This window comes from Schistocerca piceifrons, chromosome 1, assembly GCF_021461385.2.
Source record: "Schistocerca piceifrons isolate TAMUIC-IGC-003096 chromosome 1, iqSchPice1.1, whole genome shotgun sequence".
NCBI lineage: Eukaryota > Metazoa > Arthropoda > Insecta > Orthoptera > Acrididae > Schistocerca > Schistocerca piceifrons.
Window position 1 is genome coordinate 514,932,725 of NC_060138.1, and position 25,644 is coordinate 514,958,368.

The 25,644-nt window shown below is 36.6% G+C and overlaps 1 protein-coding gene across 1 annotated transcript in view; it reads left to right on the forward strand.

The window, feature by feature from the left end:
• The window catches only part of LOC124797807 (glutamine--fructose-6-phosphate aminotransferase [isomerizing] 1-like), a 154,854-nt gene that overhangs the window by 112,348 nt on the left and 16,862 nt on the right, over positions 1-25,644 (forward strand). Inside the window, 4 exon segments of the mRNA XM_047260828.1 lie at positions 6,221-6,375; positions 13,722-13,845; positions 18,320-18,435; positions 23,830-24,028. Of these exon segments, the coding sequence (XP_047116784.1) occupies positions 6,221-6,375; positions 13,722-13,845; positions 18,320-18,435; positions 23,830-24,028 (594 nt within the window).

Consider the following 25,644-nt stretch of genomic DNA (forward strand, 5'->3'; position numbering starts at 1 on the left):
TATCTACCAAAAGATGCTCAAGTATATGTAAATCAAAGTCTACAATGGGCAGAGATGTACTGAGCATAGAGATAGGTTCACTGAAGCAAAAACTGCATGTTCTCCTGGTTGAAAAATGTTACTTTTCAATCGAGGAATTAATGAACAATGATGGGTGATTATTTGAACAATGTGAATATTAAATATTGTAGTATTATGTATAATGTTGTATTTATAAAATAATGTCTGAAACTTTACACACTAAGTACTACACATCATGAGAAACACAGTTTAATAATGTGTTCAACATGAAGCTGTGCTGGTAAAATTAATGTTAAAAAATAATGCAAACACAGATAATGAAACTGTGCGGAGAGAAACAACACTAAGTGATATTGCATTGATTTGAAATGCACATTCATATTCCTTACAGGCATAAGTCTTCCTTTAATTTTTAGTTGGGGTTAAAAATCATACCATATGTTAAATCTCTCCTCCCTTATTTAAATGAAATAATTGTCCATCAGCTACTGTAGTCTGAAGGAAAAATGCTGGATTTGGGCAGGGGTTACTTCACGTGGCATTTCTCTTCTCCAGCCAATAGCCAACAATATGCTACTTTATACTGTAATTGTTATCCTCCTCTGCTATTTCTTTCATAAATCTTTGACATTATGATTCAGTACTGTTAAACAGTCACAGTAATCTAATGAGAGAACATGATCCTTCTATTGTTTTTTTACTCAGTGGTTTCTTCTCCTTCATTCTCTCTCTCTCTCTCTCTCTCTCTCTCTTTCTCTCTCTACCACACACATACCTCCTGTAGTTTAAATATTTTATTTTGATTTGAGCAAGCCATACAGAAGCAAATAAAGTAAACAGCATTGTGTTACATTCCAGAACTTACTTGACCTAAGTGCAGTCATGATGGTATAACATTGAACAAATTCTGGAGTACAAAATAACAATATGCAAGTGAAGTATCTTTGAGCTATACACTGTGGTAGTTAGTCATAGAAATGATTCCAGTCTTTTCCACTTTTCCAACTGATCTTGTTCAGTTTGGGCACTGAATGGCTGTTTTACCCATATCATTTTTCAGAATCAAAACTGGACATATTTGTGACAAGAGTTTGCATGATCCTTCTTTATACAAATAACATTACTTTTGTCTGTCAAATGCTGTTTTTATGCACAAATGACTAGTTTTACAAAATGTAACTCATGTCCAGAACTGTTAAATAAAGAAAATAAATTACCATTGGGTTCTACTCTTGTGTTTACAATATTACAAAACTAACAAAATTTTGTCAGTAATTGAAAGACAAAAAAGTTCTCTTTATATTTTGCAAAATGGCCAAAGAATAAATAATTATTACTGTTCTTTCCCATGTTTAATGTATGAGGATTTTTCCCAAGGTTGCATGCCCACAAATAAAGAAAAAAGTCTTGACGTTGTAATGATGCAATTGCAAAACAATTGGCACTGACGTTTGAACTAAGGTACATTTTACTGCTGAAACTTTTGTTGTTTAACAGAACAGCAGCATATTCACAGTATTTGAAAGATGTTTACCATTTCCATAAAATGCTCTAAATTAATAGTTACAGTAGAAGCATCATCCTAAAATAAGTGCTGGCACACTAATGTTACCCATTTCACAGCATATGCTACCATGCAGTGTAGAGCAGCTGGAGTTCTTTGGCATTTTTATACTCAACTACAGTTTTGTTTTTTTAACAAATCTGTGAAAATGGAAGACAGCTTCATTGCACATAGCTCGATAATGTTTTCAGATGGTTACACAATAGCTATTTTGTATTCAAGAAATTAATTCACCATGAAAAATACCCTCCTTACTACTTCTCTGAGTCTGTCAGTGCTCCACAATGTACATATTACTTGCTGGCATGCCTAGTATCTTAATGTACTACCTACTTGAATATACTGTCTAATGCAAGTTATCTGGCCATTGAAGTATGCAATTATTGACCAACAAATTATACACACACATTCAGTGCTCCAATATTTACTGTGACGAGCTTCTAATTAAATGTAAGAGCTTTGAACCTTGGGACAGAATGTCACCTGTCATATGGCAGTCCACCCTAGTAGTCTGGAAAACATCCAAAGAAAGAAAGAGAGGAATTGTTAGTGAACTGTTTGTGAATTAAATCACAGGAATGGCAAAGTCCATATAAGAATATTTGCTTTGATGGTTCGTTCAAATCTCTTTATAACACTGTACAGTGGTTTAGGATGTATTTAACCATTATTGAGAATAACTGTCTGTGTTTATAACAACCTCTCCTCCCAGTTACAGCCATTCATGTAGATCATGAACAAAAGGTTTTTTTTTCCTTCCTCATTACAGTATTCACAAAGTACCATTTTTTTTTCAACAACAGAGATTTATGTTATCCTGTCAGTACAGTGCATTATAACGTAAATCCCTTGACTGCTTTCAGGAAAGCAAGTATGTGGCTGAAACTGAGAGAAGAGGAAAACAGAATATGTAGTTTGATGTCTTGGTTAGAAATTTTGTAACAATTAAAGATAATGTTAAGTAACTCCAAAAGTTGAAAAGGTAGTTTGTAGCACTCAGAAGATATAGAGATAATTACAGAAGCCTACTTAAGTAGAGTAGACCTTTTAATTTTGAAAACAGTTTTGACAAAGATCAAGACTATGAATGGAATTACCATTATGACAGCTGGGACTTTTGTTAAGAATGTTATATTAATACATCTTTTTTACTTTGTCTCTTTTGAGAGGTGAGGGTGTAAAAAGCAAAACCATGAAAATGTAAGTTGGCAAGATATGTGCAGTTAAAAGAATGTATGTAGATTAATAGTTCAGCAAAAGAATCCCATGTTTCATTCTGGAAACTGTGCTCTGCACAATAGTATTTCATCTATGGGGAGGAAAATGAGGGGTGGGGATAAGAAGTGTGGCAAATACTCCAGTACTTTCTGGCTGTAGCAATCCTGTACCAGCAAGAAATCCTCTGCCTTTTTCCTTGTATTGTAATAAACACACATGGCTGTCTTGAGAACATTTAAGTTCTAATGACATGACATAAATTTCTCTTCAAGAAGATTGAGTGTTCTGTTTTTTCTATCGATATAGATTTCCTCAATGCCATGTGCTGCAATCATTATTTGTCTGCTTTCACAGTTATGCTGTGAGTTTTCATTTTTATGTCTAGTGTCAAAGGTCTTGTTTTGATAAGGTGCAAAAATTCATAAAAGTATACTGAGAATAAAGTGCCTTTTCTGTTGAATGTGTTGGCCAGTCGCTTCATATTCATTCATCAAGTAATTTAATGAAATTCTATAGCACGAGCTACATTTCTCAGTTGTAAAATGTCAGAAGTTTTATGCATGTTTGAGGCACTTCCATTTGAAAGTTGTGATAAACTATGCTTTGTTCCAACAGAGTGTATCCTTTTTTATAACATATGAGATTGCGCGGGGGGGTGGGGGGGGTGGTAAGTAATACACAAAGCTGACATGGTGTGGGAATAATGAACATATCTGTAGCTTGCAATATTTTTAAATGTTTGTGTGTATGTTGTGTTTTCATGTTGTGACTCCCCTGTCAGCATACTTAATATCTTCCAGCACCTACCTGTATTACCTCAAGAAAGAAATAGTTTTGTGTATCACTTGGAAAACCCAGTTTAATTTGATTTGGAAAATACCTACTCCAATAAGTGTGTGTCATATGTGTTTTACCTTCATAGCTTACTGTTTGCTCATTTTTATTATTCATAGGACAGTTCAAATGCTTTTGTGTTCGTCTCTAGCTAGCAAAGATAGCTTTTTTAAATGTAGATAGTTCAGAAACTGCATGTTAATTGATTTTTTAAAAATATTTTAGCATGATTTTGAAGTGTGTTTTAACTAATTTTCACCTATTCTTTTTTTCATTTTTAAAACTCTGTGCCTGCTCCTCAATTAGACCCAGAGTCACAAAACCAAGGTACAAAATTTTATTTTATATTTTTCTTATTTCTCTGTCTTTTCAATCTCCTTTCTACTTAATGCTTTACTCTATTTGGTAATAACTGTTTTGCTTAGACCACAGAAGTAAAACATATTTTCATAGATAAAGTGAATATTTTAATTATGAGTGGTGTATACTATCTTGAGGTACATTTTTGACTACAAGAGAAATTGTCAGAGCTCTTGAACTGTAAGTAATCTTTAGACACAGAGATCCTGCATGACCAATTAACATTCTGTATGCATGTATTACTGTTAGCTTTTGTATTGTGCTAGTGTGGCATTATGGTAGACTAGCAATCTACTCTCTCATATCTTTCCTAGATAAACACTTTGTATTGCACTCATTATTGTGGCTTTCTGTACTTTCAAAAATGTTATAAAAAAGTCTTCTTATCTGTCATCTTTCAAACACCGTAAGAAACATTTTACAAATTTTCTTGCTTATGTTCTGATATATAGAAATATTTTCATTATATCATTTAAAGTAAGCTCCTTAGTCATAGTTCTGAAACTTTGTGTCATAATTAAAGAGCAATGTTGATCCTCTATGTTTGCAGATACAAACCTCACTAACCAAAATATCACAATATGTACTGCAGCAGTATCACACTACATGTAATTCCGGTTACATCTCCATCTGCTGTAATACCCAAATGCTGCTTTGGCTTTCTTCGTGACCACTTTTACTATAATCTCTGTATAAAAATTTTAACTTCAGCATACTGTAAGGAATCCACACTTTGATAACTGCCTGTATAATGAAAAGTAATGCCGGTATTTACTGAACATTTTATCAAATTAGGGCTGAAAAGAACAATTCAAAGCCCATTTACCGTAGAAGTTATTGTCATCCAGGATATTTACCAAGTATTGTCAGATGAGTTGTGATAAAATTCACAGAAAATAGATCAGACTGACTTACACCTTATAGCTTTCCTTGTGTGTAGTATATAGTTAATATTAAGAACATGCAGTATTGTAAAATTGTGAAAGATTGTCTTTATATTGTTGGAACTAATAATACAGTTTTATACTCCTGGATGTTGAAAGCAGCTTTACACTTGTTCAAACTGATGACTGGATAATGGCAAATAATCACTTGTGAGAAGATGATGACATATTGCGAGTTTAACAAATGTCATTCAAAAAGTTGTGCGAGGTGTTGTCAAAAAGTATCTGGACTGTGGAATTATGGTACATAATCTATGTATAAATTTTGTATTATGGGCAATATTGTGGAAACTCGTATTTGCACTAGCTACTTTCTGAGACAACCGTCTCTTTCTGAAACTTAAGACTTACTGTTGCAGTAAAATTATGTTCTTGTACATCAGTCTAACATACTGACAAATGCAGTATTAACTGGAACAGAACAGTACTCTTCTTAGTTTGAAACTATTAATATTTTGTCTTTTAGCATTTTTCAGATGACAGTTACTTGGCTTTCTCTTTTCCTGACTTTTGCTAGTACATTTTCAAAGCTTCACCTTCTGTTACTTGTTACGGATTGGCGCAATGTCACACGGGCAAAGTTTTAAAAATTTGTGCTGGAGAATCATCACACCAAAAGGTTATACATCAAGAAGTGGCCCCAACAATTTCATTTCAACAAGCCATTTTTTGTAGAGATACAAAGGCCATTATTTTCAAAATCTGTAGCTTATTAGAATTTATGAGCATAGTCCAGTTACTTGTTGATGACGCCTCTTATGTTTCGTAAATGTTACATTAAAATGCATTTCTCCCAAATTTCAGCAGCATTAAAAATAATTGTTTGGTAAAGTTCAACTTCAGCTAGAATAAGGGTAAAGTGAGGAGAGACAGAAAACTAAAATCATGATCTTCACAAAATGGTTACTGTTATGATAGGTAGTATATAATTTTACAAATTTGAAAAAATACAACTGATTATGGAGGGAGAATCACATGTTACTGACGGCTGTTGTTAAATTTAACTGTACAGCATAAAGACATGAGCTCGCATTCTATGAGCATGGATTTGACACCTTGTAAAGATTTCATTACCGCAGGGCTACAGCTGTGTTTTTAAGAAGTAGCAAGAGGAAATGTGGACACAGATAACTACTCACTCATATTATACATATTTATAATTTTTATATAACAATTAAATTTATTTCTACCACTTGACAGTTACTACCACTATTACTTAATCGTTTTTCCTTTGAATTATGTATATGATAAAAGATAATCAACAATTTTGCTTTTGCAGACCATCGCCCTCATGGACGAGGTGACTTGCCAATTATAGCAAGATCTGAATCTACTGCTGAATTCCAGCCTCTTGAAGACAAAGAAGTTGAATACTTTTTCGCTTCTGATGCTAGTGCTGTTATTGAGCACACAAATCGTGTTATTTTCCTTGAGGTATGTACATAACATTAGCCAACATATTAAAAATCCTTCCACATCAAGTACAGTGAAGCCATCAGCAATTCATATGTTAGTCTTGGACACAATGCTGCTTTTTAATAGCATGGTTTATTCGATTTAGTACATATTTCCCTCTCTCCATTATGAGAAACAGTTCAACCAGGAACAGAAAACACTAGGCTGATGAGGACAAACCTCTGTGAAACTTTCATAGATATAACATATTGGCAGAGGTGTATGCCAGGAAGAGCGAAAAGTTGGAGGGGATTAGCATACATGATAAAGATATATACTGCAGGATGTCACATTAAATTATACAAATATGGAGTGTGAATGTCGAGTTGTCCAGCAATGCATATCTCCTTAAAATTCCTTTTGTTTAGGGGGCGAGGGGGGGTGCATGTTATAGCAGTTGTTAATAACTTACACTAAAATATACACTAAAGATGAAAAAATAAACTTATGTACCTTGGTGCACCTGTGCAGGCAATATTTCACAACTGATACTGAAATCAAACACCGCTTTTTGGCAAGACAGGATTGTATGACACCTTGCTGAAAATAATCCTCCATAGGTTCACAGCTGTCAAACTGATTTCATTGTTTATATTATAAAAAAGGATAGACTGTTATTCACCATGTACAGGAGATGTTAAGTCATAGACAGACACAATAAAACTACTGCTATACACTTAAGCTTTCAGCCAAAAAGGCTTCTTGTCAAGTAGAAAACTCCCCCACATGACCACTGTCTTCGGCCACTAAGGCCACATTCAGTGGCCAGAGACAGTGGTTGTGTGCGTGTGTATTGTACTCGAGAAGAAGCTTAAATGTATAGCAGTCTCTTTTTGTCCCTGTCAGTGACTCCACATCTCCTCTGTATGGTAAGCAGCACTCTATCCTTTTCAAAATATTGTTGTTATTCCATCCTCTGGAGTTTCCATTGTTTAATTTTCATGTTTAAATTTTTGTGCTTACGAATCATGTGGTGCAGCAGATGGCAACCTCTTAATCATCAGGAGATTCAGCTTAAAGGGCAGTTACATAGTTTGACACAGATGTCTACACACAAGGGACACTCCAAAAGAAATGCACAATGTTTTTAAATATCCAACTGATTTTCCATACCTCTGATATTTTTACAGTATGTTGATAACTTCTTTAAAGACAAAATGTCCCCTTTTAACTGTCTAATGCCACTGTGAAACTGAAGCCTGTATACTTGTATGACAGAAGTCGGGACCAGCACATCTGAGCCACTGTTTAGTAGCCTTCACAAGGGAGCCATCATCTTCAAATCTTGTTCCACAAAAGGATTCTTTCAATTTTCTGAAGAATTGGTAGTCACATGGTGCCAGGTCAAGGCAATAGGATGGGTGTTTTAGTATTGTTACCTCAAGCTTTGTGATCTCCATGAGCAGGCAAAGGTATAGAACCAAGTTGGATTTTTGAAAGAATGTAGTGCATTTTTTTTAGAGTGACCCTCTTATATGCATGGAACTTGCAAGGTTGGATCATGGAAATCATTTCCCATTCATGCCACGTACAATTTCCCTTCCTTCTAACAGTCATCTGCTCAGTTTATTTACAGCCACAATTCTGTCAGCCATCTGGTTTTTCATTTCTACAGCACTGTGTAGGGATGGAACGTGTTCCATGAAGCTGTCTACTGTACTCAAAGGTCTTCCTCTACACTTTATACCTCCCTCCCCCACGCCACCCTAGTTCCCTCCATTACTAAATAGAATATTTCTTGAAGCCTTGGGAGGTGTCCTATAAATGGATTTTTCTTCTTTTAATAAACTTTTGTCACAGACTCCCTATCTGACCTATCCATCTAATCTTTAGCATACTTCTGTAACTTGACATTAAATTTATATTTAAAGCTAACAAGTTTGTCTTTTTCCAGAAATGCTTTTCGTGCTTTTTATATCCACTCTTCTTTGGCCAATTAAGCTGCCTATAATAAAACATGTCAGCTACTTTCAGTATCATTTCCTAATTTAATTTTCTCAACATCACTCTATATAAATGACTACCATTCCAGTATTGGGCAAGGCATAGTAAATGTGATGCCTCAAATTTCAAGGCATGATACATTCTCTTCTATGATCTTCCATATCCTTAACTGTATCTGACAGAATGCAATGCCACTGGCAGTCCCCAAAGTTTTTATTTCTTGTCTCTGTACTTTAATTCCCTTTCAGAATTTCTCCTCAGTGTTCTTTCTTGCTTGCTCAACACATAGATTCAATTGCATGGGCAACAGGCGACAACCCTGTTTGAATCATTACTTATGTACAAATTTAATAATTCTTTACATAGATTCAGTAGCATTTTCTGCTTATAATGTTATGAAGTGCATAAAAATTTTATAGCACAAGTGCTGATCCAGCGTTCCTCATCAAGGCAAAATACCATCAAAAAATAATTACAATCAAATTAATAAATACTGGACTAAGAGCAAAAGATTTTCTCAGCATAAAGGTTGCTCTTGAAGTGTGTGTGTGTGTGTGTGTGTGTGTGTGAGAGAGAGAGAGAGAGAGAGAGAGAGAGAGAGAGAGAGAGAGAGAGAGAGAGAGAGAAGTTTGATGACAACCGGCAAAAAGATTCTTCAAGGTTAAGAACAACTCTGTCAGCAATTTGACAAATTTGTGCACATAAGACACCAGGGCTAAATTATATGTACAACAAAGAAGTGCCCTATTGGGCAAGGCATAGTAGATGTGGTGCCTCAAATTTGAAATATTTTTTAATGTTGTCTTCAGATTTTACAAACAACTGCAGACAGACAAGTGATTATTGCAGTTCACAATTACAATTCAGGGAAAAAGGGATTTTCTCTCCAGATGACAAGAACTTTGATTATTAGCAAGAATATTTCTACACTTCTTCATTGTCTCCTCAATCTTACTGTTGTTGGGCAACATGATGATCTACTGGTAACCCTCTCTAAGGTAGCCATTTTTTTCCAGAATGAGCACCACCTTCTCAAACAGTTCTTTACGTGCACCCTGTACTATCCAAACTTCTGTGTAGCATATGACAAAAGAGAATTGCTGTATTCTCTTCATATTGCCTTTAAAATCTTACATTAAAGATGTGACAGGGCTTAGCAGAAACAAATCACACTCCCTCAAATACTATCATTATCTCACACAGTTCATATTTGTGTTCATTAACACAAGGATAACACCCTCACATAGATATAAATCTAAAGAAAACGTTTTAATGTCACATGGCACAATAAATGAGAACTTTTCCTTGTAATGGGTTTTAATAGATTTGAAGACGGCTAGTAGCTCTGAGCAACTGACACCAGTCTTTTTTTTTTTTTTTTTTTTTTTTTTTTTTTTTTTTTTTTTTTTTTTTTACAAGTGTTTTGTGATTGCATTGGATAATCAGTAAAAGTTCCAAAAGTAGTCATTCCACAAGAATACTGGATTGAGGGTTTAGTTGTAGGGAGGAAGCAGCATGTTATCTTTGATGAAGAGTCATGGACAAATGGACTTGTAACTTCAAGTGTCAAACAGGGAAGTATGTTGGATCACACAATATTAATACTAAAATCATACTTTTGATATGAAGTCTTGAAAAAGCTGCACAAATATTCGGTCAGCTCTAGATAAGATTAAAAAGTGGTGCAATGATTGATAACTTGCTTTAAAAGTTCAGAATTAAAATAGTGCCGTTCCCAAAACATAATAATGTACTATTTGATGACTACAATATCAGTGAGTCACGATAGAAATCACATGTATAACAGTTTGTAGGGATATGAACTGGAATCATATAGGATCAGCTGTGAGTGAAGCAGGTGGCAGACTTTTATTTACTGGTAGAATACTGGGAAAACAAAAAGCTCCTACAAACCATCCTAGAGTATTGCTCGACCAGATGGGACCAACAGGGGTTGTTTAATGTACACAAAGAAGGGCAGCATGTATGGCCACAGGTTTTTGTGACCCATGGGAGAGTGTCATGGACATGCTGAGAAACGTGAACTACCAGATGTTAGAACATAGATCCCAACCATCCCACAAAAACCCACTTTAATAAATTTCAAGAATTAGCATTAAGCGCAGAATCAACAATTACCCTACCACTCCCTATACAGGGTGATTCAAAAAGAATACCACAACTTTAGGAATTTAAAACTCTGCAACGACAAAAGGCAGAGCTAAGCACTATCTGTCGGCGAATTAAGGGAGCTATAAAGTTTCATTTAGTTGTACATTTGTTCGCTTGAGGCGCTGTTGACTAGGCGTCAGCGTCAGTTGATGCTAAGATGGCGACCGCTCAACAGAAAGCTTTTTGTGTTATTGAGTACGGCAGAAGTGAATCGACGACAGTTGTTCAGCGTGCATTTCGAACGAAGTATGGTGTTAAACCTCCTGATAGGTGGTGTATTAAACGTGGTATAAACAGTTTACAGAGAATGGGTGTTTGTGCAAAGGGAAAAGTTCTGGACGGCCGAGAACGAGTGATGAAAATGTAGCACGCATCTAGCAAGCATTTGTTCGCAGCCCAGGAAAATCGACTCGCAGAGCTAGCAGAGAGCTGCAAATTCCACAATCAACTGTATGGAGAGTCCTACGAAAAAGGTTAGTTATGAAACCTGAACGTCAACTACCCGAGGCGATGGATCGGCCGCCAGGCAGCCCGTGACAGAGCACTTCATCACTGGCCTCCAAGAAACCCTGATCTTACCCCCTGCGATTTTTTCTTATGGGGGTATGTTAAGGATATGGTGTTTTGGCCACCTCTCCCAGCCACCATTGATGATTTGAAACGAGAAATAACAGCAGCTATCCAAACTGTTACGCCTGATATGCTACAGAGAGAGTGGAACGAGTTGGAGTATCGGGTTGATATTGCTCGAGTGTCTGGAGGGGGCCATATTGAACATCTCTGAACTTGTTTTTGAGTGAAAAAAACCTTTTTAAATACTCTTTGTAATGATGTATAACAGAAGGTTATATTATGTTTCTTTCATTAAATACACATTTTTAAAGTTGTGGTATTCTTTTTGAATCACCCTGTATATTGCTCCCATACAGATCGCGAATAAAAGATCAGATTGCTAACAGCACACACTGAGGCACTTCAGCAATCATTTGTTTTGCACACCATATGCGAAAGGAATGGAGTGAATGTCTAATAAGTGATACACAGGTAGGTATCCTCAACAACGCATTTCACAATGGTCTGCCAAGTGTAGATGTAGGTGTGTGCCAAAGCAACTTCTTCAGCAAGGATGTGAGAGATTTCCTCCTTCATCCTTGTCCTTCAGCGTCTGTGCCCCATCTCTTACTCTCTTCATTTCATGAGGCTGTTAGGTATACTCAAATGTTTGTTACTAGAGTGTTGTCTGTGGAAGTCAAAGGTCCAATTTGAAGTCCCAGTCAAGCAGACAGTTTCAATATGTGAGAAGTTTCATCACAGTGTGCACCCTGCAGTTGACTGAAAGTTTCGTTCTTGATATAAAGGTGCTTCATCGCATATATGAGGTGTGGGTATAAAACAATGGGGCTGATGTAAGTAAGCATGTGCCAAGATGAAGCTTTCTCAGTTGAATGCAGCAGCTCTGGTGACTATAGACAAATCAGCGTGACCATGGCCTTTGTTTGTATAAGAGGTGTTATTTTGTTTTGCTAGAAAATAAGTATAACAGAGCAACAAGCCGTCGTGGAGTTTCCCATAAACTTGGAAAAACTGATACTGAAACCTATCTATTACTAAAATAAGTGCACGGAAAAAGGAATTGTTCATCACATATGTGAGATTTTGAGTGGTTCAAGTGTTTTGAAGATGGCTGAGTAGATGTTGAAGATGACTCACACCTGGGATTCATTTCAACATAAAAAAAGGATGAAAACATTGAAAAAGTAGGTAATCTGAGTCAATCTGGTCATCAGTTGAGTATTCAGTCAGTTGCTGAAGCTATAGGAATTGACAAAGAATGTGAGAGACAAATTTTACATAACCTGTTTATGAAGAGAAAAGTATATGTGAAACTGGTGCCAAACATTCTCATGATCTAACAAAAAGAAGCTTGTGAAAGTGTTAGTACTGACACTTAGAAACCATCTTCAACATTCATGGAATTGTATACTTCACTACATTCCTGAAGGTCAAACTATTAATAAATATTTCTACCTTGAGGTTCTTGCTCAACTCCACGAGAAAATAAGAAAAAAACCCCAAATTATGAAAGAACAAGTTATGGGTTCTGCATCAAGACAACACACTAGCTCATACTGTTGTCTGTTAAGAGGTTTTTAGCGAAGTAAAGCATCCCATTGTTAGGCCATCCACATTATTTGCCTGAGTTAGCAACATGTGACTTTTATTTGTTCCCTGAGGTCAAATCTGCATATAAAGGAACAAGATTTAAATCCACTGAAACAGTAAAAGAAAAAGTGGCATGTTTCATGAAGGACCTCAAACAGGAAGAGTTCCAGCACTTTCAGTCAATGGAAAGTTTCTATGGAGCCTTGTAGGGACAGAGGAGGGGACAATACTGAAGGTGACAGTATCTAAATACTTTTGTTTTTTTAAATAAAATGTTTTACAGCTGTTGTCCTATTATTTTATAGCCACGCTCAATAAGTTGTCTGAAAAATGACTGAATAACTGTGCACCAGTGTCTCGCATGACTATTTATTTATAATGCCATTAGGGTATTTGTGAATTATAAAAAAATTAAATAAAATCTTTTATATCTACATTTTAACTAAGGAAGCTATCTTTTAATGCTTGGTAAAAGGTTCACAGTGCTCTAGAATTATTGTTTATTTCTATCACAGTCACAGTCTGTAAGATTGACTGTGATGACTTCCTCCACAAATGCAAGAAAATTTCTTTAAATTTTACAGTGTGTCCCGCTAACCAGACAAATAAAATCTGAAGCAAATGGCTTCCAGACGGAAACATTATAATTTCAAAATGGACTCTGAAGGAGTCTGTAGGTATGGTTCTATAGTATTGCACATGTATATATATGACAAAGAAGCAATAATGTGATTATTGTAGGTTAAAATTTGCAAGTAAATATGGTATCCCTTTCAGTGTTTCAAAATACTCCATTTGTTTGAGGAAAGATAAAGCTATATTGCAAGCATTTTAAGCAAGGTACTTGAAAAAGAACACAGAGAATATTTTAATGTTCACCAAACTGTGATTTCATTTCTTCCTTCCAGAAAATAGGAAAGAGCCAGCAAATTTCATCTGAGTGCTAAAATACATCTCTGGACACTATTGTTTCAATCATATCAAGTAGTTACTCCACTAAACCAATTACGGTTATGTTCTTAAAGAAAATTTTGCTATAATTGCAGGATGATGATGTAGCAGCCGTAAAGGATGGTCTCCTCAGCATCCACAGATTGCGTAGGTCCCTGGATGACTCTCATTCTCGAGAAATCATAACTCTTAAAATGGAAATCCAGCAGATCATGAAGGGTATGTCATTAATAATAATAATAATAATAATAATAATAATAACAATTGAGTATATCATGACTGTGACTTTAATGCAATATAAATTTATGTGGTTTTTTTGACACATTTTGGGGTTTAAGCTCCATTCTCAAGTTAACATGCATGTTGTTAATGGTAAAAATATGTTCCAAGTTTGCACTCTTATTTCAAGTATTGAATTTTTTCTCCCTGCAGTGGTTATACCATTGACACTTACAATTTTAAAATGTCCAGCAGTCTTCTAGGCAAGCAAATGTTGACTTCTATGAAATGTGAACAACATTAAAATACCTCTTCTGATCCAAATATTTATTGATGATTTAAGCATGTCTGTGAGGCTCACAGTGTCGTCAATATCACACAATAAAACTGCTCAAAGATATGAACTGGAAAGATGTCTATAGTGCTCATGACATGAATGAAAAATATAACACATTCATGAACAATGTCAGAACCATGTTTGAAAACTGTTTTCCTCTAAAAGTTACTCAAATTAAACAGAAGTCTCTAATAAAACCATGGATTACACAAGGAATAAAGATTTCCAGTAAGAGAAAAAGGAAAATGTATCTGTCTACCAAGAATAGCTCCAATGCTGATGATTTAGTTAAATACAAGGAATACTGTAAAATATTTTTAAAAAATAAATTCAGACATCTAAACAAATGCACTACGAGAAGAAGATAGCAATGTCAGGGAACAAAATAAAAACAATATGGGATATAGTGAAAGAGGAGACTGGCAGAACCAGAAAGGAACAGGAGCAAATAGCATTAAGGGTAGATGACACATTAGTAACCGATGGGCATAGTGTGGCAAATCTATTTAACAAGTACTTTATATCCGTTAGTGAATGAATGAGATTGTCAGGATCAGTAAATAGTGCCCTTGAATATCTGAAACTAGCCTTTACAAATAGCTTCAGGTAGATGAATATGTCGCTCACTTCACCAAAAGAAATAACTTCCATAATAAAATCTTTAAAAACAAAGCATTCTAGTGGTTAAGATGAAATATCAACAAAGTTAATTAAGGCATGTCTTGTGTAACCAGTCAGTTATAACTGGGACATTTCCTGACTAGCTAAAATATGCAGATGTTAAGCCTCTATTCAAGAAAGGGGATAAAGAGATATACCATCAAACTACAGACTGATTTCACTTTTGCCGGCATTCTCAAAAATTTTAGAAAAAGTAATATACAGGCAGCTTCTCAACCATCTGACCACAAATAACATATTATCAAGAACACAGTTTGGATATCTGAAGGGTTCTGATATCGAGAAGGCTATTTATACCTACAGTGAAAATGTTCTTAATGAATTAAATAACAAATTACAAGCAGCAGGTATTTTCTGTGATTTGTCAAAGGCATTTGATTGTGTGAACCACAACATCCTTTTAAATAAATTAGAATTCTATGGTGTCACGGGCAGTGCTGCAAAATGGTTCAAGTCATACCTTGCTAACATGAAACGAAGGGTGTCAGTGTAAGGAACTAGTGAATTAAGTCATCAGTCCTCATCAGAATGGGAAGAAATTACATGTGGTGTCCCACAAGGATCCATCTTAGGGCCATTGCTTTTCCTTGTATACATTAATGATCTCTCATCAGTTACACTTCCAGAAGCAGAGTTCGTTTTGTTTGCAGATGGCACAAGTATTGCAATAAATAGTATGTTGAGTGTAGTTCTAGAAAGATCTGCTGGTGATATTTCCATGGATATTAATAAATGGTTTAAAGCCAACTCACTGACATTAAACTTCGAAAAGACTCGCTATATGCAATTCAGAACGTGTACGAGGTTTCCACCCAGCATATGCGTAAAGTATGAAGAAGAGCAGATAGAAGAGGTTGACAGTCTTAAATTCCTGGGATTACAACTTGATAATAAATTCAGTTGGGAGGAGCACACCTCAGAACTGCAGAAACACCGTAACAAATCTGTATTTGCAATTCGAGTGTTAGCAGACATAGGCGACATAAAAATGAAAAAGCTTGCGTACTTTGTCTACTTTCATTCCATAATGTCATATGGTAACTCTTCAAGTCAAACAAAACTTTTCAGAGTCCAAAAGCGTGTAATACGTATTATTTGCGGAGTAAATTCACGGACGTCCTGTAGAAACCTCTTCAAAGAACTGGGTATACTAACTACTGCCTCTCAGTATATTTACTCCTTAATGAAATTTGTCCTAAATAATATATCTCTTTTTCCAACAAACAGCTCAGTTAATACATACAATACTAGCAACAAAAATTATCTGCACAAGGACTTAAAAGCACTTACTTCAGTTCAAAAAGGGGTCCACCACTCATCTTCAATAATTTTGCCAGTAAACATAAAAAATTTAGTTACAAATAAAGATCAGTTTAAAAGGAGCCTGAAAGACTTACTAGTGGCCACTCCTTCTACTCCACTGACAAATTTTTTAACAGAAACAAATGATGTATTGTATATATTCATACTATTAGTACTGTTATTTCAGCTTTAAAAAATTGACATGTTCCACATCCATGAGGATCTCCTCAGCACGGATCTATGGAACAAAAAACTAATCTAATCTAAAGCCAATACATAAAAAACCTGCCAATTTGTACAAAGCATCTGTTTAACTCTCAATCTAAGAATGAAAAAATTAATCAAACTCTTAATTGCAAATATATAATATTCTTTGTGTACAGACAGAAACAGAAACCATTTGCTATTGATGTTGATGTTGTTGTAGTCTTCAGCCCCTGAAGACCGGTTTGGTGCAGCTCTCCATGCTACTTTACCCTGTGCAAGCCTCTTCATTTCCGAATAGCTACTGCAACCTACACCCTCCTGAATCTGCTTACTGTATTTATCTATTGGCCTGTCTCTATGATTTTTAACCCCCACACTTCCCTCCAGTAGTAAATTGGTGATACCTTGATATCTGAGAATGTGATCTACCAACCAATCCCTTCTTGTTGTCAGGTTGTGCTGCAGATTTGTTTTCTCTCTAATTCTATTCAGTACCTCCTCATTAGTTATGTGACCCACCCATAAAATATTCAGCATTCTTCTTTAGCTCCACATTTCAAGAGTGTCTATACTCTTCTTGTCTAAACAGTTCACCATCCATATTTCACTTTCCTACATGGTTACACTCCACACAAATAGTTTCAGAAAAGACTTTCTTACACTTTTTACTCAATGCTGACGAAGTTCTCTTCTCTAGAAACACCTCTCTTGCCATTGCCAGTCTACATTTTCTATCTTGCTGTAACTGGTTTTGAACCAACAAGTTCATGCTCAAACAGGCTGTTTGGGCATGATGTATCCCGGGCGCATAATTTCCAAGCAGTGGAAAGTCTTTCATTAGAAGACTGTTGCTAGAACTCTCAGAGACTGGTCTAGACACCAGAGATATGCCATTGTGGTGTACATGGTCAAGTTGGCATTGTACTCATGATAATATGGATCCAAATGCTACCCATCCACTATTTAAGTGTTACGGAATTAATAAATTACAAAAACAAACACGAAAACCATGCAAAAAGCCTCATGTGATGCTGCATACATAGTGGAGGGCATTGAGTTACACTGTGCAATTAGCTTTTAACTGGTGCATGTGGAATAACCACATCAGTTTGTTGTAAAATAGTCATTCAAAGCAGTACTATCCAGACACTTCTAGTCATTGCTTGCCTAAATAAAGCTGAGGATTCAGGTGAGCACACTGCATATTGTCAAGGAGAACTGATGACACTGTTTCATAACTCAGTCTTGTATTTTGCAGATCAATCATTGATATTGACACTCAGTGACTTTCACCGACATGGAGCTGCAGGTAGAAATCATCTGCATATCAGCATTGTGAGACCTTGGGACTTATCAGTGGGGAAAACTGTGACATTCAGAATTGATCCCTAGGAACTCAATTTTCTAGTTTATGCGGGTTGCTTGTAGGTCACACCATCATGGAAACTGAACAGCTGTTTGGATAGGACTTTTTATTTATTTATTTTTTTAATGAATGTTGATAGGCTACTCTAGCTGTTTGCCTAGAACATAAATAAACACAATAAAATGATTGACCTAATTTTCAACATAATTTTATCTTGCAATTAGACCATTAATATTAGACTATGAAGTGTCTAGGAAAAGTTCACTGCAGCTGTGTTCAACACTGTTATTGACCTACTGCAAGTTGTTTGTGTCATCCACTACTTCAAATTTTGTTCTCATGGAAAATTGTGAAATGGACAGATGTAAAAGCAGCCACAAATTATCCATCCCACATACGAACTGTAGTAGCTACTAGGGCCTGTTTGCTTTCTCTGTATCAAACAAAACACGCACAACACATGAACAGTAATATGCAACAAATTCTTCACATTAAATTAATCTCCTGATTAGTTTGGCATGTTTATTGTATACATGTTTGGAGATTGAAATGGTAATTACAGTATTTTTGGTTATTTACAGGTAACTACAGCAGCTTCATGCAGAAAGAAATCTTTGAACAACCAGAGTCTGTCATCAATACCATGAGAGGTCGTCTCAACTTTGATACCAAAACAGTTGTACTAGGAGGTATAAAGGTGAGGTTAATAGTTTAATTGTCTAATATGATTTGTCATGGAAGAGGCAAGCCTTACATAATTTCAGGTCAGCAACTTCTTATAATCAGTACAGTGGAAATCCAGCCAAAGTTTCAAATTCCTTTTTTTTTTTTTTTAATTTACTTGATCACTAGTTAAGGACCAGGACCCATTTTCAAATCATCCAAATAGTCAAAATGGTATTCTCAAAAATATAAAAACCATGTCAAAAATATATACGTATTATGATGTGCAAATGAACGCTTTCAGCACTATCCCACTACATTACAAGAAGCAACTACTGGGTGTTTCAGAAAGTTACACCAACCATTTTGCAGTGTGCTGCCTTATCAACCACAGGTGGCACAGAGAGCATACACACCTGCGGATGTTTATCATGAAGAGTGTTAATCCTACATGGAATACGGTTATTAGTTACTAATAATACTAACATAAGAAACACTTGGTCAGAATCTACATAAATCTCTGCACACTGTTGTGCGCTGCTAGAGGGGAAATTGATTCTTAGTCATCCCGTACAGCAGCTGTAGCATTCTTCCATGAAAACGCAAGCAAAATGCTGTCAATATGTATTTGTCAATGTGAATTATATTGACTGCTTTATCAGTGGTTAGAATACTACTCGTAGCATGACCAGTATCAAATGCATCACCCCATCCCCATCCTAAGGTCTCCCAACATCTGAAGAGACCCAGAGAATTAAATTGGCTCTCTCTCCAACAGAAGTGGGTCACCTAGGTGGCATGAGAATTATTTCAAGCAATGCACTACTGCAGATTAATATTCCAGACTTCCATTCAAATCCACCTTGCAAGATATACTGTGGATGTGTGGTATGTGGCTGCACTCAGTGCAGGCCACTCTACATGTGCCAGCAATTCCTGAGTGGAAGAGTTGTATGTGGTCTACCAATAGTAAAATTAATGGTGAGAGAAGTGTAGTAACTTTGTGGCCATTCATTAATTCACCACCAAGTGACTGTAACATGGTTACACAGCTTTCCAATACCCTGCCAATGATAGACAGCAGCATGTGGCCACATTTACAAATTCACTCCCTTTCTCACCAATACTGTGCATGTCACTAACAATATCATACTTACAAATTGCACACTTCTCAGCCTTTGTTTATAGCAGTGGTTCCCAATCTGGGGGTGCAACCTCTTAGGGAGGCATGAGGTATGTACAGGGGAGCCCTAGATAACTCAGAAGAAAGCAGAAATATGCGATCAGGCAGGTCAAAAATTTTATATTCTTATTATAATTATTGAGTGCATTTTTTGTAGAGTTGTCAGTATGAGCCTTGCTTCATGTCACCTAGTTATTGCTGACACAACACACAGATACCATAAAATGCTCTCATTCTCACCTGACATAGCATTCTAATTACAAACAACAGTGATGAAAATCCCTAACTTAAACACAGGGCAATTTTTCTGAGGGAGCTATGTGTGATGCAAAAGAATACTGAAGCCAATGAAGGTATTAATTACGGTCACTCATCATGTAATCTCTTAGCTCCTTCCATATCCGAATCTGAGAAATATGTTTCAGTACTGGAACTGTCATCTGGAAGGTTGAGGTGAGTCTTGAACCAGTGAACCATGGGGTGTAAGAAAAATCCCTGACAGCTTGCAGCACTGTTGCCAGCTTTCAACTATGAAGTGCAAACAGCTGCAGTGAAACCAATGTTGTCTGTAGAACTTAGACAACACTGTGGTGTTGCCATAGAGACATTTACAAAATTCCATTATGCTATTGGTCAAGGATGGTGAGCAAAGCTGCTGCACCCAGCCCACTGCAAGTGTCAGGGATAAATTTATGCCAACTGTAGCCATCATGGAAACAACATACCACAGTTCATGAAAATGACACACCACAGCCACCTGAATGTGGAGAGTGACCTTAGAAGTGCTGCAACTAGTTTGAAACCGAGCCTTCTGGAGCGGATTAAAGAAAACAGTTTCAACCATTTCATTGATGAGCTGAATTTTTCTTGTGACTTTCATCACGTAAAAAAATGAAAAGTGTTGTTCTATGAAAATGATGCCATTAGATATTCAAGGAAGACAAAGAGTTCTTTGAAACTCAATAGGTTTTTATTACTCTACACTTGACAACACTCTTCTGGAAAAATGTGGATCGCAGATTATTGTCAAATAAAGTTTTTCATTTATGGGAACATTTTTTAAAAGCTCATTTAACAACTGCAAATAACTCCATTACATAAACATGAGCTTAGTGAAATTATTTTGTCACTCACATATGACAACTGGACAGCAAATTTTGGGAAGAAATAGTCTGCCTATAAACTGAAAAAGCAAGCAGCACTTGTGTTGCCTTTCCTGGAAGACTGCTTCAGCTGTTATACAGGATGAATAAGTAACAATTTCCCCTCTAGCAGTGTGCAACAGCACAGGGATTTACACAGATTTTGTCCATTTGTGTTTCTTGCTTTCATATCTCTAGTAACTCATACCTGTTTCCATGTAATGTTAAGGCACTTTGTGTTAAGTAAAACTCACTGAGCATGTCTGCACACTGCAGCATCTTTAATTCGTAAAGTGTTCTATTAAAGAGTCAGTATAACTGTGAAACACCCAGTAGCTGATTTTTGTGATGTAGTGGTGCAGATTGTTTAGTGACTTGCCTGTTCACTCTTCAATTCACAGACCTATCAGGAGGGAAATGCAGTAAGAACACAATTTATTCCTTAATACGGCTCTTCTGCACTTAGATGTGGTACACATATTTAATACTTGTCTTAACCCATTTTATTTAATGATAAATATCCGTTAAAACACTATTTTCAATAATCTGTGATCTTTCAATTCTCTGCAAAGTGGAAAAGGTCCTTTTTTGTAGAAAAATTAATGTGTTTACTTTCGTACTGGGTAACATTTTCACTGGAAGATATGGTTTTAGAGTTACTCAAGAAAAATTTTAAAAATTGACCTTCAAACCCCTCAACCTCCACTGATTAGGATGCAGCATGTTTAGTATGTTGTTAATAACACTCCCTCCTATCACTATACGAAAATTTGGACTACATGAATTTTTCCCCTTATTCAACCTATTTAGGTCGTCATTGACTGGGCTATTAGTTATGGATCTAGGTTGCATGTATTTGTGAAGAAATTTATAAATTTGTTGTCATTAGTTATCTAATACTTTCTTCTGTCATCATATGACAAATAAATTAATAACTAGCTGATATAAGTAGGAGAAATGAACATTGCATCATTGCTTCTGATATTGAAAATTATTTCACCTATATAACATTTTCTAATCTCGTGCAACTAGTTCTTAGCTGCAGCCTAAGATGGTTTACATACTAAATATTCCATTTTTATCCTCCCTTTGATACTTTTTGCATCACTTCAAAGGACAACAAAAACAGGAATCCTACAATGCTGCTCTTGGAAGGGTCCTAGTGGCTATGGTTTTCCATTGCCTTCCTTTGACCTATTATGAAGTATGAAGTGGGCATCTCTGCCTTGGGATGACTGTGTTGAATGTTTGTACAATGTAGTGTTGGGTTTGAGTTGTCATGAATTAAGGGTGAAATCTTTGAGAAGGTGCAGTGGAATATTGCATTAGCCACCTGTAGGTGATGTGCTCGAAGAGTAAGTGATGAGCATGGAGTGTCATCATTTGGACTAAGGTAACAATGATGTTGATTTATTGCAAGATGGGCTAGATTGCTAGGTGTAACATGCCATTGCTGTGGTAATGCTCGACAACGGGCAAGAGGATTTCTCAATCATTGGGGTTTCAATGGTGTTGCCGTGTAGACGACTAAAGGAGCACAATGGGGTAACAGGTGAGCTGCTTTCGCAAATAAACAGCTGTCAATTTTGTAGCAAATTCATTTGCAGCCCAGCTGTCTATCAGGAGGGAGGGGTTAACCCAGATGAGAAAGTGGCGTGGAGCCACCAGTGGTAGCCATGGGTTTGAGTCTCAGTTGCAGTGCCACCTTCCTGCACCGAGTCCTCCCTCCAGACTTGGTGCCGCAGGCCTTCCTGGCTCACTCCTGCAGCAGCTAGACTCCTGCACAGGGGTAATTTGTTGCAACCTGGGTACAGCAATCACCTACCTACTTTGTGGTGGGCATACCTCCTCATTGCATGCTCGGCTACCTGTCTGCGGTTATTCATTGTAGAGAAGGCTACTGCTGCAAAATTCCTGTCCATCTGCACACACAACTGGCACCAGTGCTGTGTCCTGTGCAATATGCTGGGCATAGAGTGCAGGTGTCAGCAAAACAAGGGTGCAAGCAAGTGTTGCAGCCAGCTGGATGGTCACTAGCAGCTGGCTGGCTGGCTACTGGCCTTCTCACCATGGGGCAGAGGCACATGATCGCCTTCCCATATTAATACAGTGCTGGTCTACAAGTAGAAAATAAATTAATGATTTTAACAGTCACTACTCCCTGGCTCTTCTTCAGACTGCCACCCAGCCTCAACCCTTAGCCATTCGTCATCCTGACAACATAGCCATCCTATCACTGCTGGGCTCAGCTATAGGATGAAGGTAAGGGAAAGGATAAAATTGGAGCTGGCATATAATCTATTCCTCTAGCAACAAGGGTGCCACCTAACTTAACATCCCCATTTGACAAACAGATCAGCATCATGAACAGTGTCATACACCCTCATTTGATGAGACACTGTGAGGAGATTAGGAATTTAATCCAGGACATTTGTACAAAGACTGGTGGTAGTCAGGAACTTCGTGTGACCACAGCTCACCTCCCCTTGCCAACCTAATACTGGCAGTGAAAATTTTTCACCACTTGGATTTGAACCGGCTTACTTCAGAGTAGTATGCCACCACACAGGCATGTGTTAGCAATCTCGGTTACAGGAGCTGGTGTCTCTTATATTTATTGTGAACTATTTTCTAAATAAACATTTCTTCCCTTCAAAAGATAAAAAATATCCTCTGAACTTCATAAAGTATAGTGAAATGCAAAAGCATAATGTAAATATTTTGTTGAGCTGATTTTTAATTTTACTGTGTTGTCATTTGTCACCAATACACCTAAAGTATTTACTCTACAGTACTTCTTGGGGTCATGCTACTGCAATTTCTAACAAAATATTCAAATGAATTTAGTAGAAAATATGACTGAAACAGTTAAATTTTAACTTACTTTCAAGTATAGGAGTTTTCTACAAGATGTTGCACAATGTCTTAATTGTTTCCATTAAAGAAATTGTTTCCATTAAAGAAATATGTCACTACTACTGTTATTTTTCCAAAATTTCCATAAATAATTAAAAATTACAACTTCTAAATATGGCAATGAACTGTATTCTGTTACTTGCCTAATCAAACTTTTTACCACACGGGCATTGGTTTTTGTTGGCAGGATTATATTCCAGAAATAAGGCGATGCAGAAGACTGATGCTGATAGGATGTGGCACAAGTTACCATTCCGCTGTTGCCACACGCCAGTTGCTGGAGGAACTGACTGAACTGCCAGTTATGGTGGAACTAGCATCAGATTTCTTGGACAGGAGTACTCCTGTCTTCCGTGATGATGTCTGCTTCTTCATTTCTCAGTCAGGTATATACAAGAGTAAAACTACTGTACGTCAATTTCCCTCACTGTTGTCATACAGTATACACATTTTTAATGCAGGTATATATGCATCTTTCTGGCATCTGTGTAGCTGCAGAACTCTTTGTCACATTTTTCTTGAGATACCTGTGGCAAATTCAGAATTTGTCGTCCTGGTCTTAGAATCAGCACTGTTACTAGATATTTTTAGATCTTTGGTCCAGTTTTAACCTAGGTTCTTAGAACAGTCTTTGCAAAACACTGAATTAGAATCTAAAGAAATGGCAAAAAATTACATGCTTATACATTCTATTTCGCTTGTGTGATATTCAACATAATTTTTGACATGTGCCTGTCTTTCACATCGAGGGTAGTTTGATAAACCAGGGTAGTGTGGTAAACTGTTTGACACTTGAAGCATCACATCAGATTTGAATTTTAAGCTCTGACCATGAGTCACGCGAAACTACTTTTAATACGCTCAACTGAACTACACTGTTTGCCACTAAAATGACAACACCATGCAGACTGTATACAGCTCACATCAAATTGCATGACGTACGCTATAGTGCGTTTAAAATTAGTTGCAACTTTTGACAGTTCCGTAAGTAGCGAGTGGAGGGAAGCATAGTTGCCAGCGTGTGCTGAGTGCATCAGCAGGTGACTACACTATAATGCCAGACCTACTTGGTGCAGAACCTGTGAGGTTTGCTTGACTGCGTGAACAGCAAACCACACAAGCCGGCCAATCTGTGTTCTTTCTTGAACGACTTTAAAGAAACTATTCGTTAATAAACTCTAATTTTCACACATCTATAATTTAATTCATCAGCTTCATGATGAACCAGCTATCATTTCGTTAATGGTAATAGTTATGGTGATATTTCGATAGTAGGTAAACTACCACAAGAAATTCTTAGTTTGCAGTGAAAAATAAGGGTCGCTATGGATTTGTGTTTGGTGCATGTTACATCATATATTGCTGTGTATGAAATGTAGTTAATACATTGAATTATTCTTTAAACTTGGAAGGATATCGCTCTCTGTCTCCAGTCTCAAGAAAATGGAATGTATGTAAAGAGCGCACTGTCACAAACGCATGTGCCCGGTGAAAAAGCCAGAATGAAATATTCACAAATCCCTCGTATCTCAAAAATGGTCTGAGATATCGAAACAAGATTTTGGCAAATGAAAGAGGAGATTAATTTGCCTTTGAGTAATATGTGAAACTTCCCTGTCTATCATGATATACAAGCAACTTCAGATTCTTTTCAATGAAATAATGTAATTTTTAAGGACAATCGATAGCTGGTGAGGCGAGAATTGCTGTAGGTTTTGCAACAATATAATGAAATTACACGTTGATTTTTATATTGAGAATGGTCTTTTTCATAAACTACTGACCTGTCTTTCCCTCAATTGCTAGTTTAATATTATACTATTTCAACACTCACCTCGCTGCTTCATGAATCCCTCTCTTCGACTATCTTCTTGGTATGGCTGACCCACTGCATTATTGGAGCTTTATCAATCACAACAGAGCAGTTGGCACATTGTCCATTACTGTTGTCGAATCCAGAGGAATATTTTGCAGCAGAACATTATCTTCGTGAACGTGATCT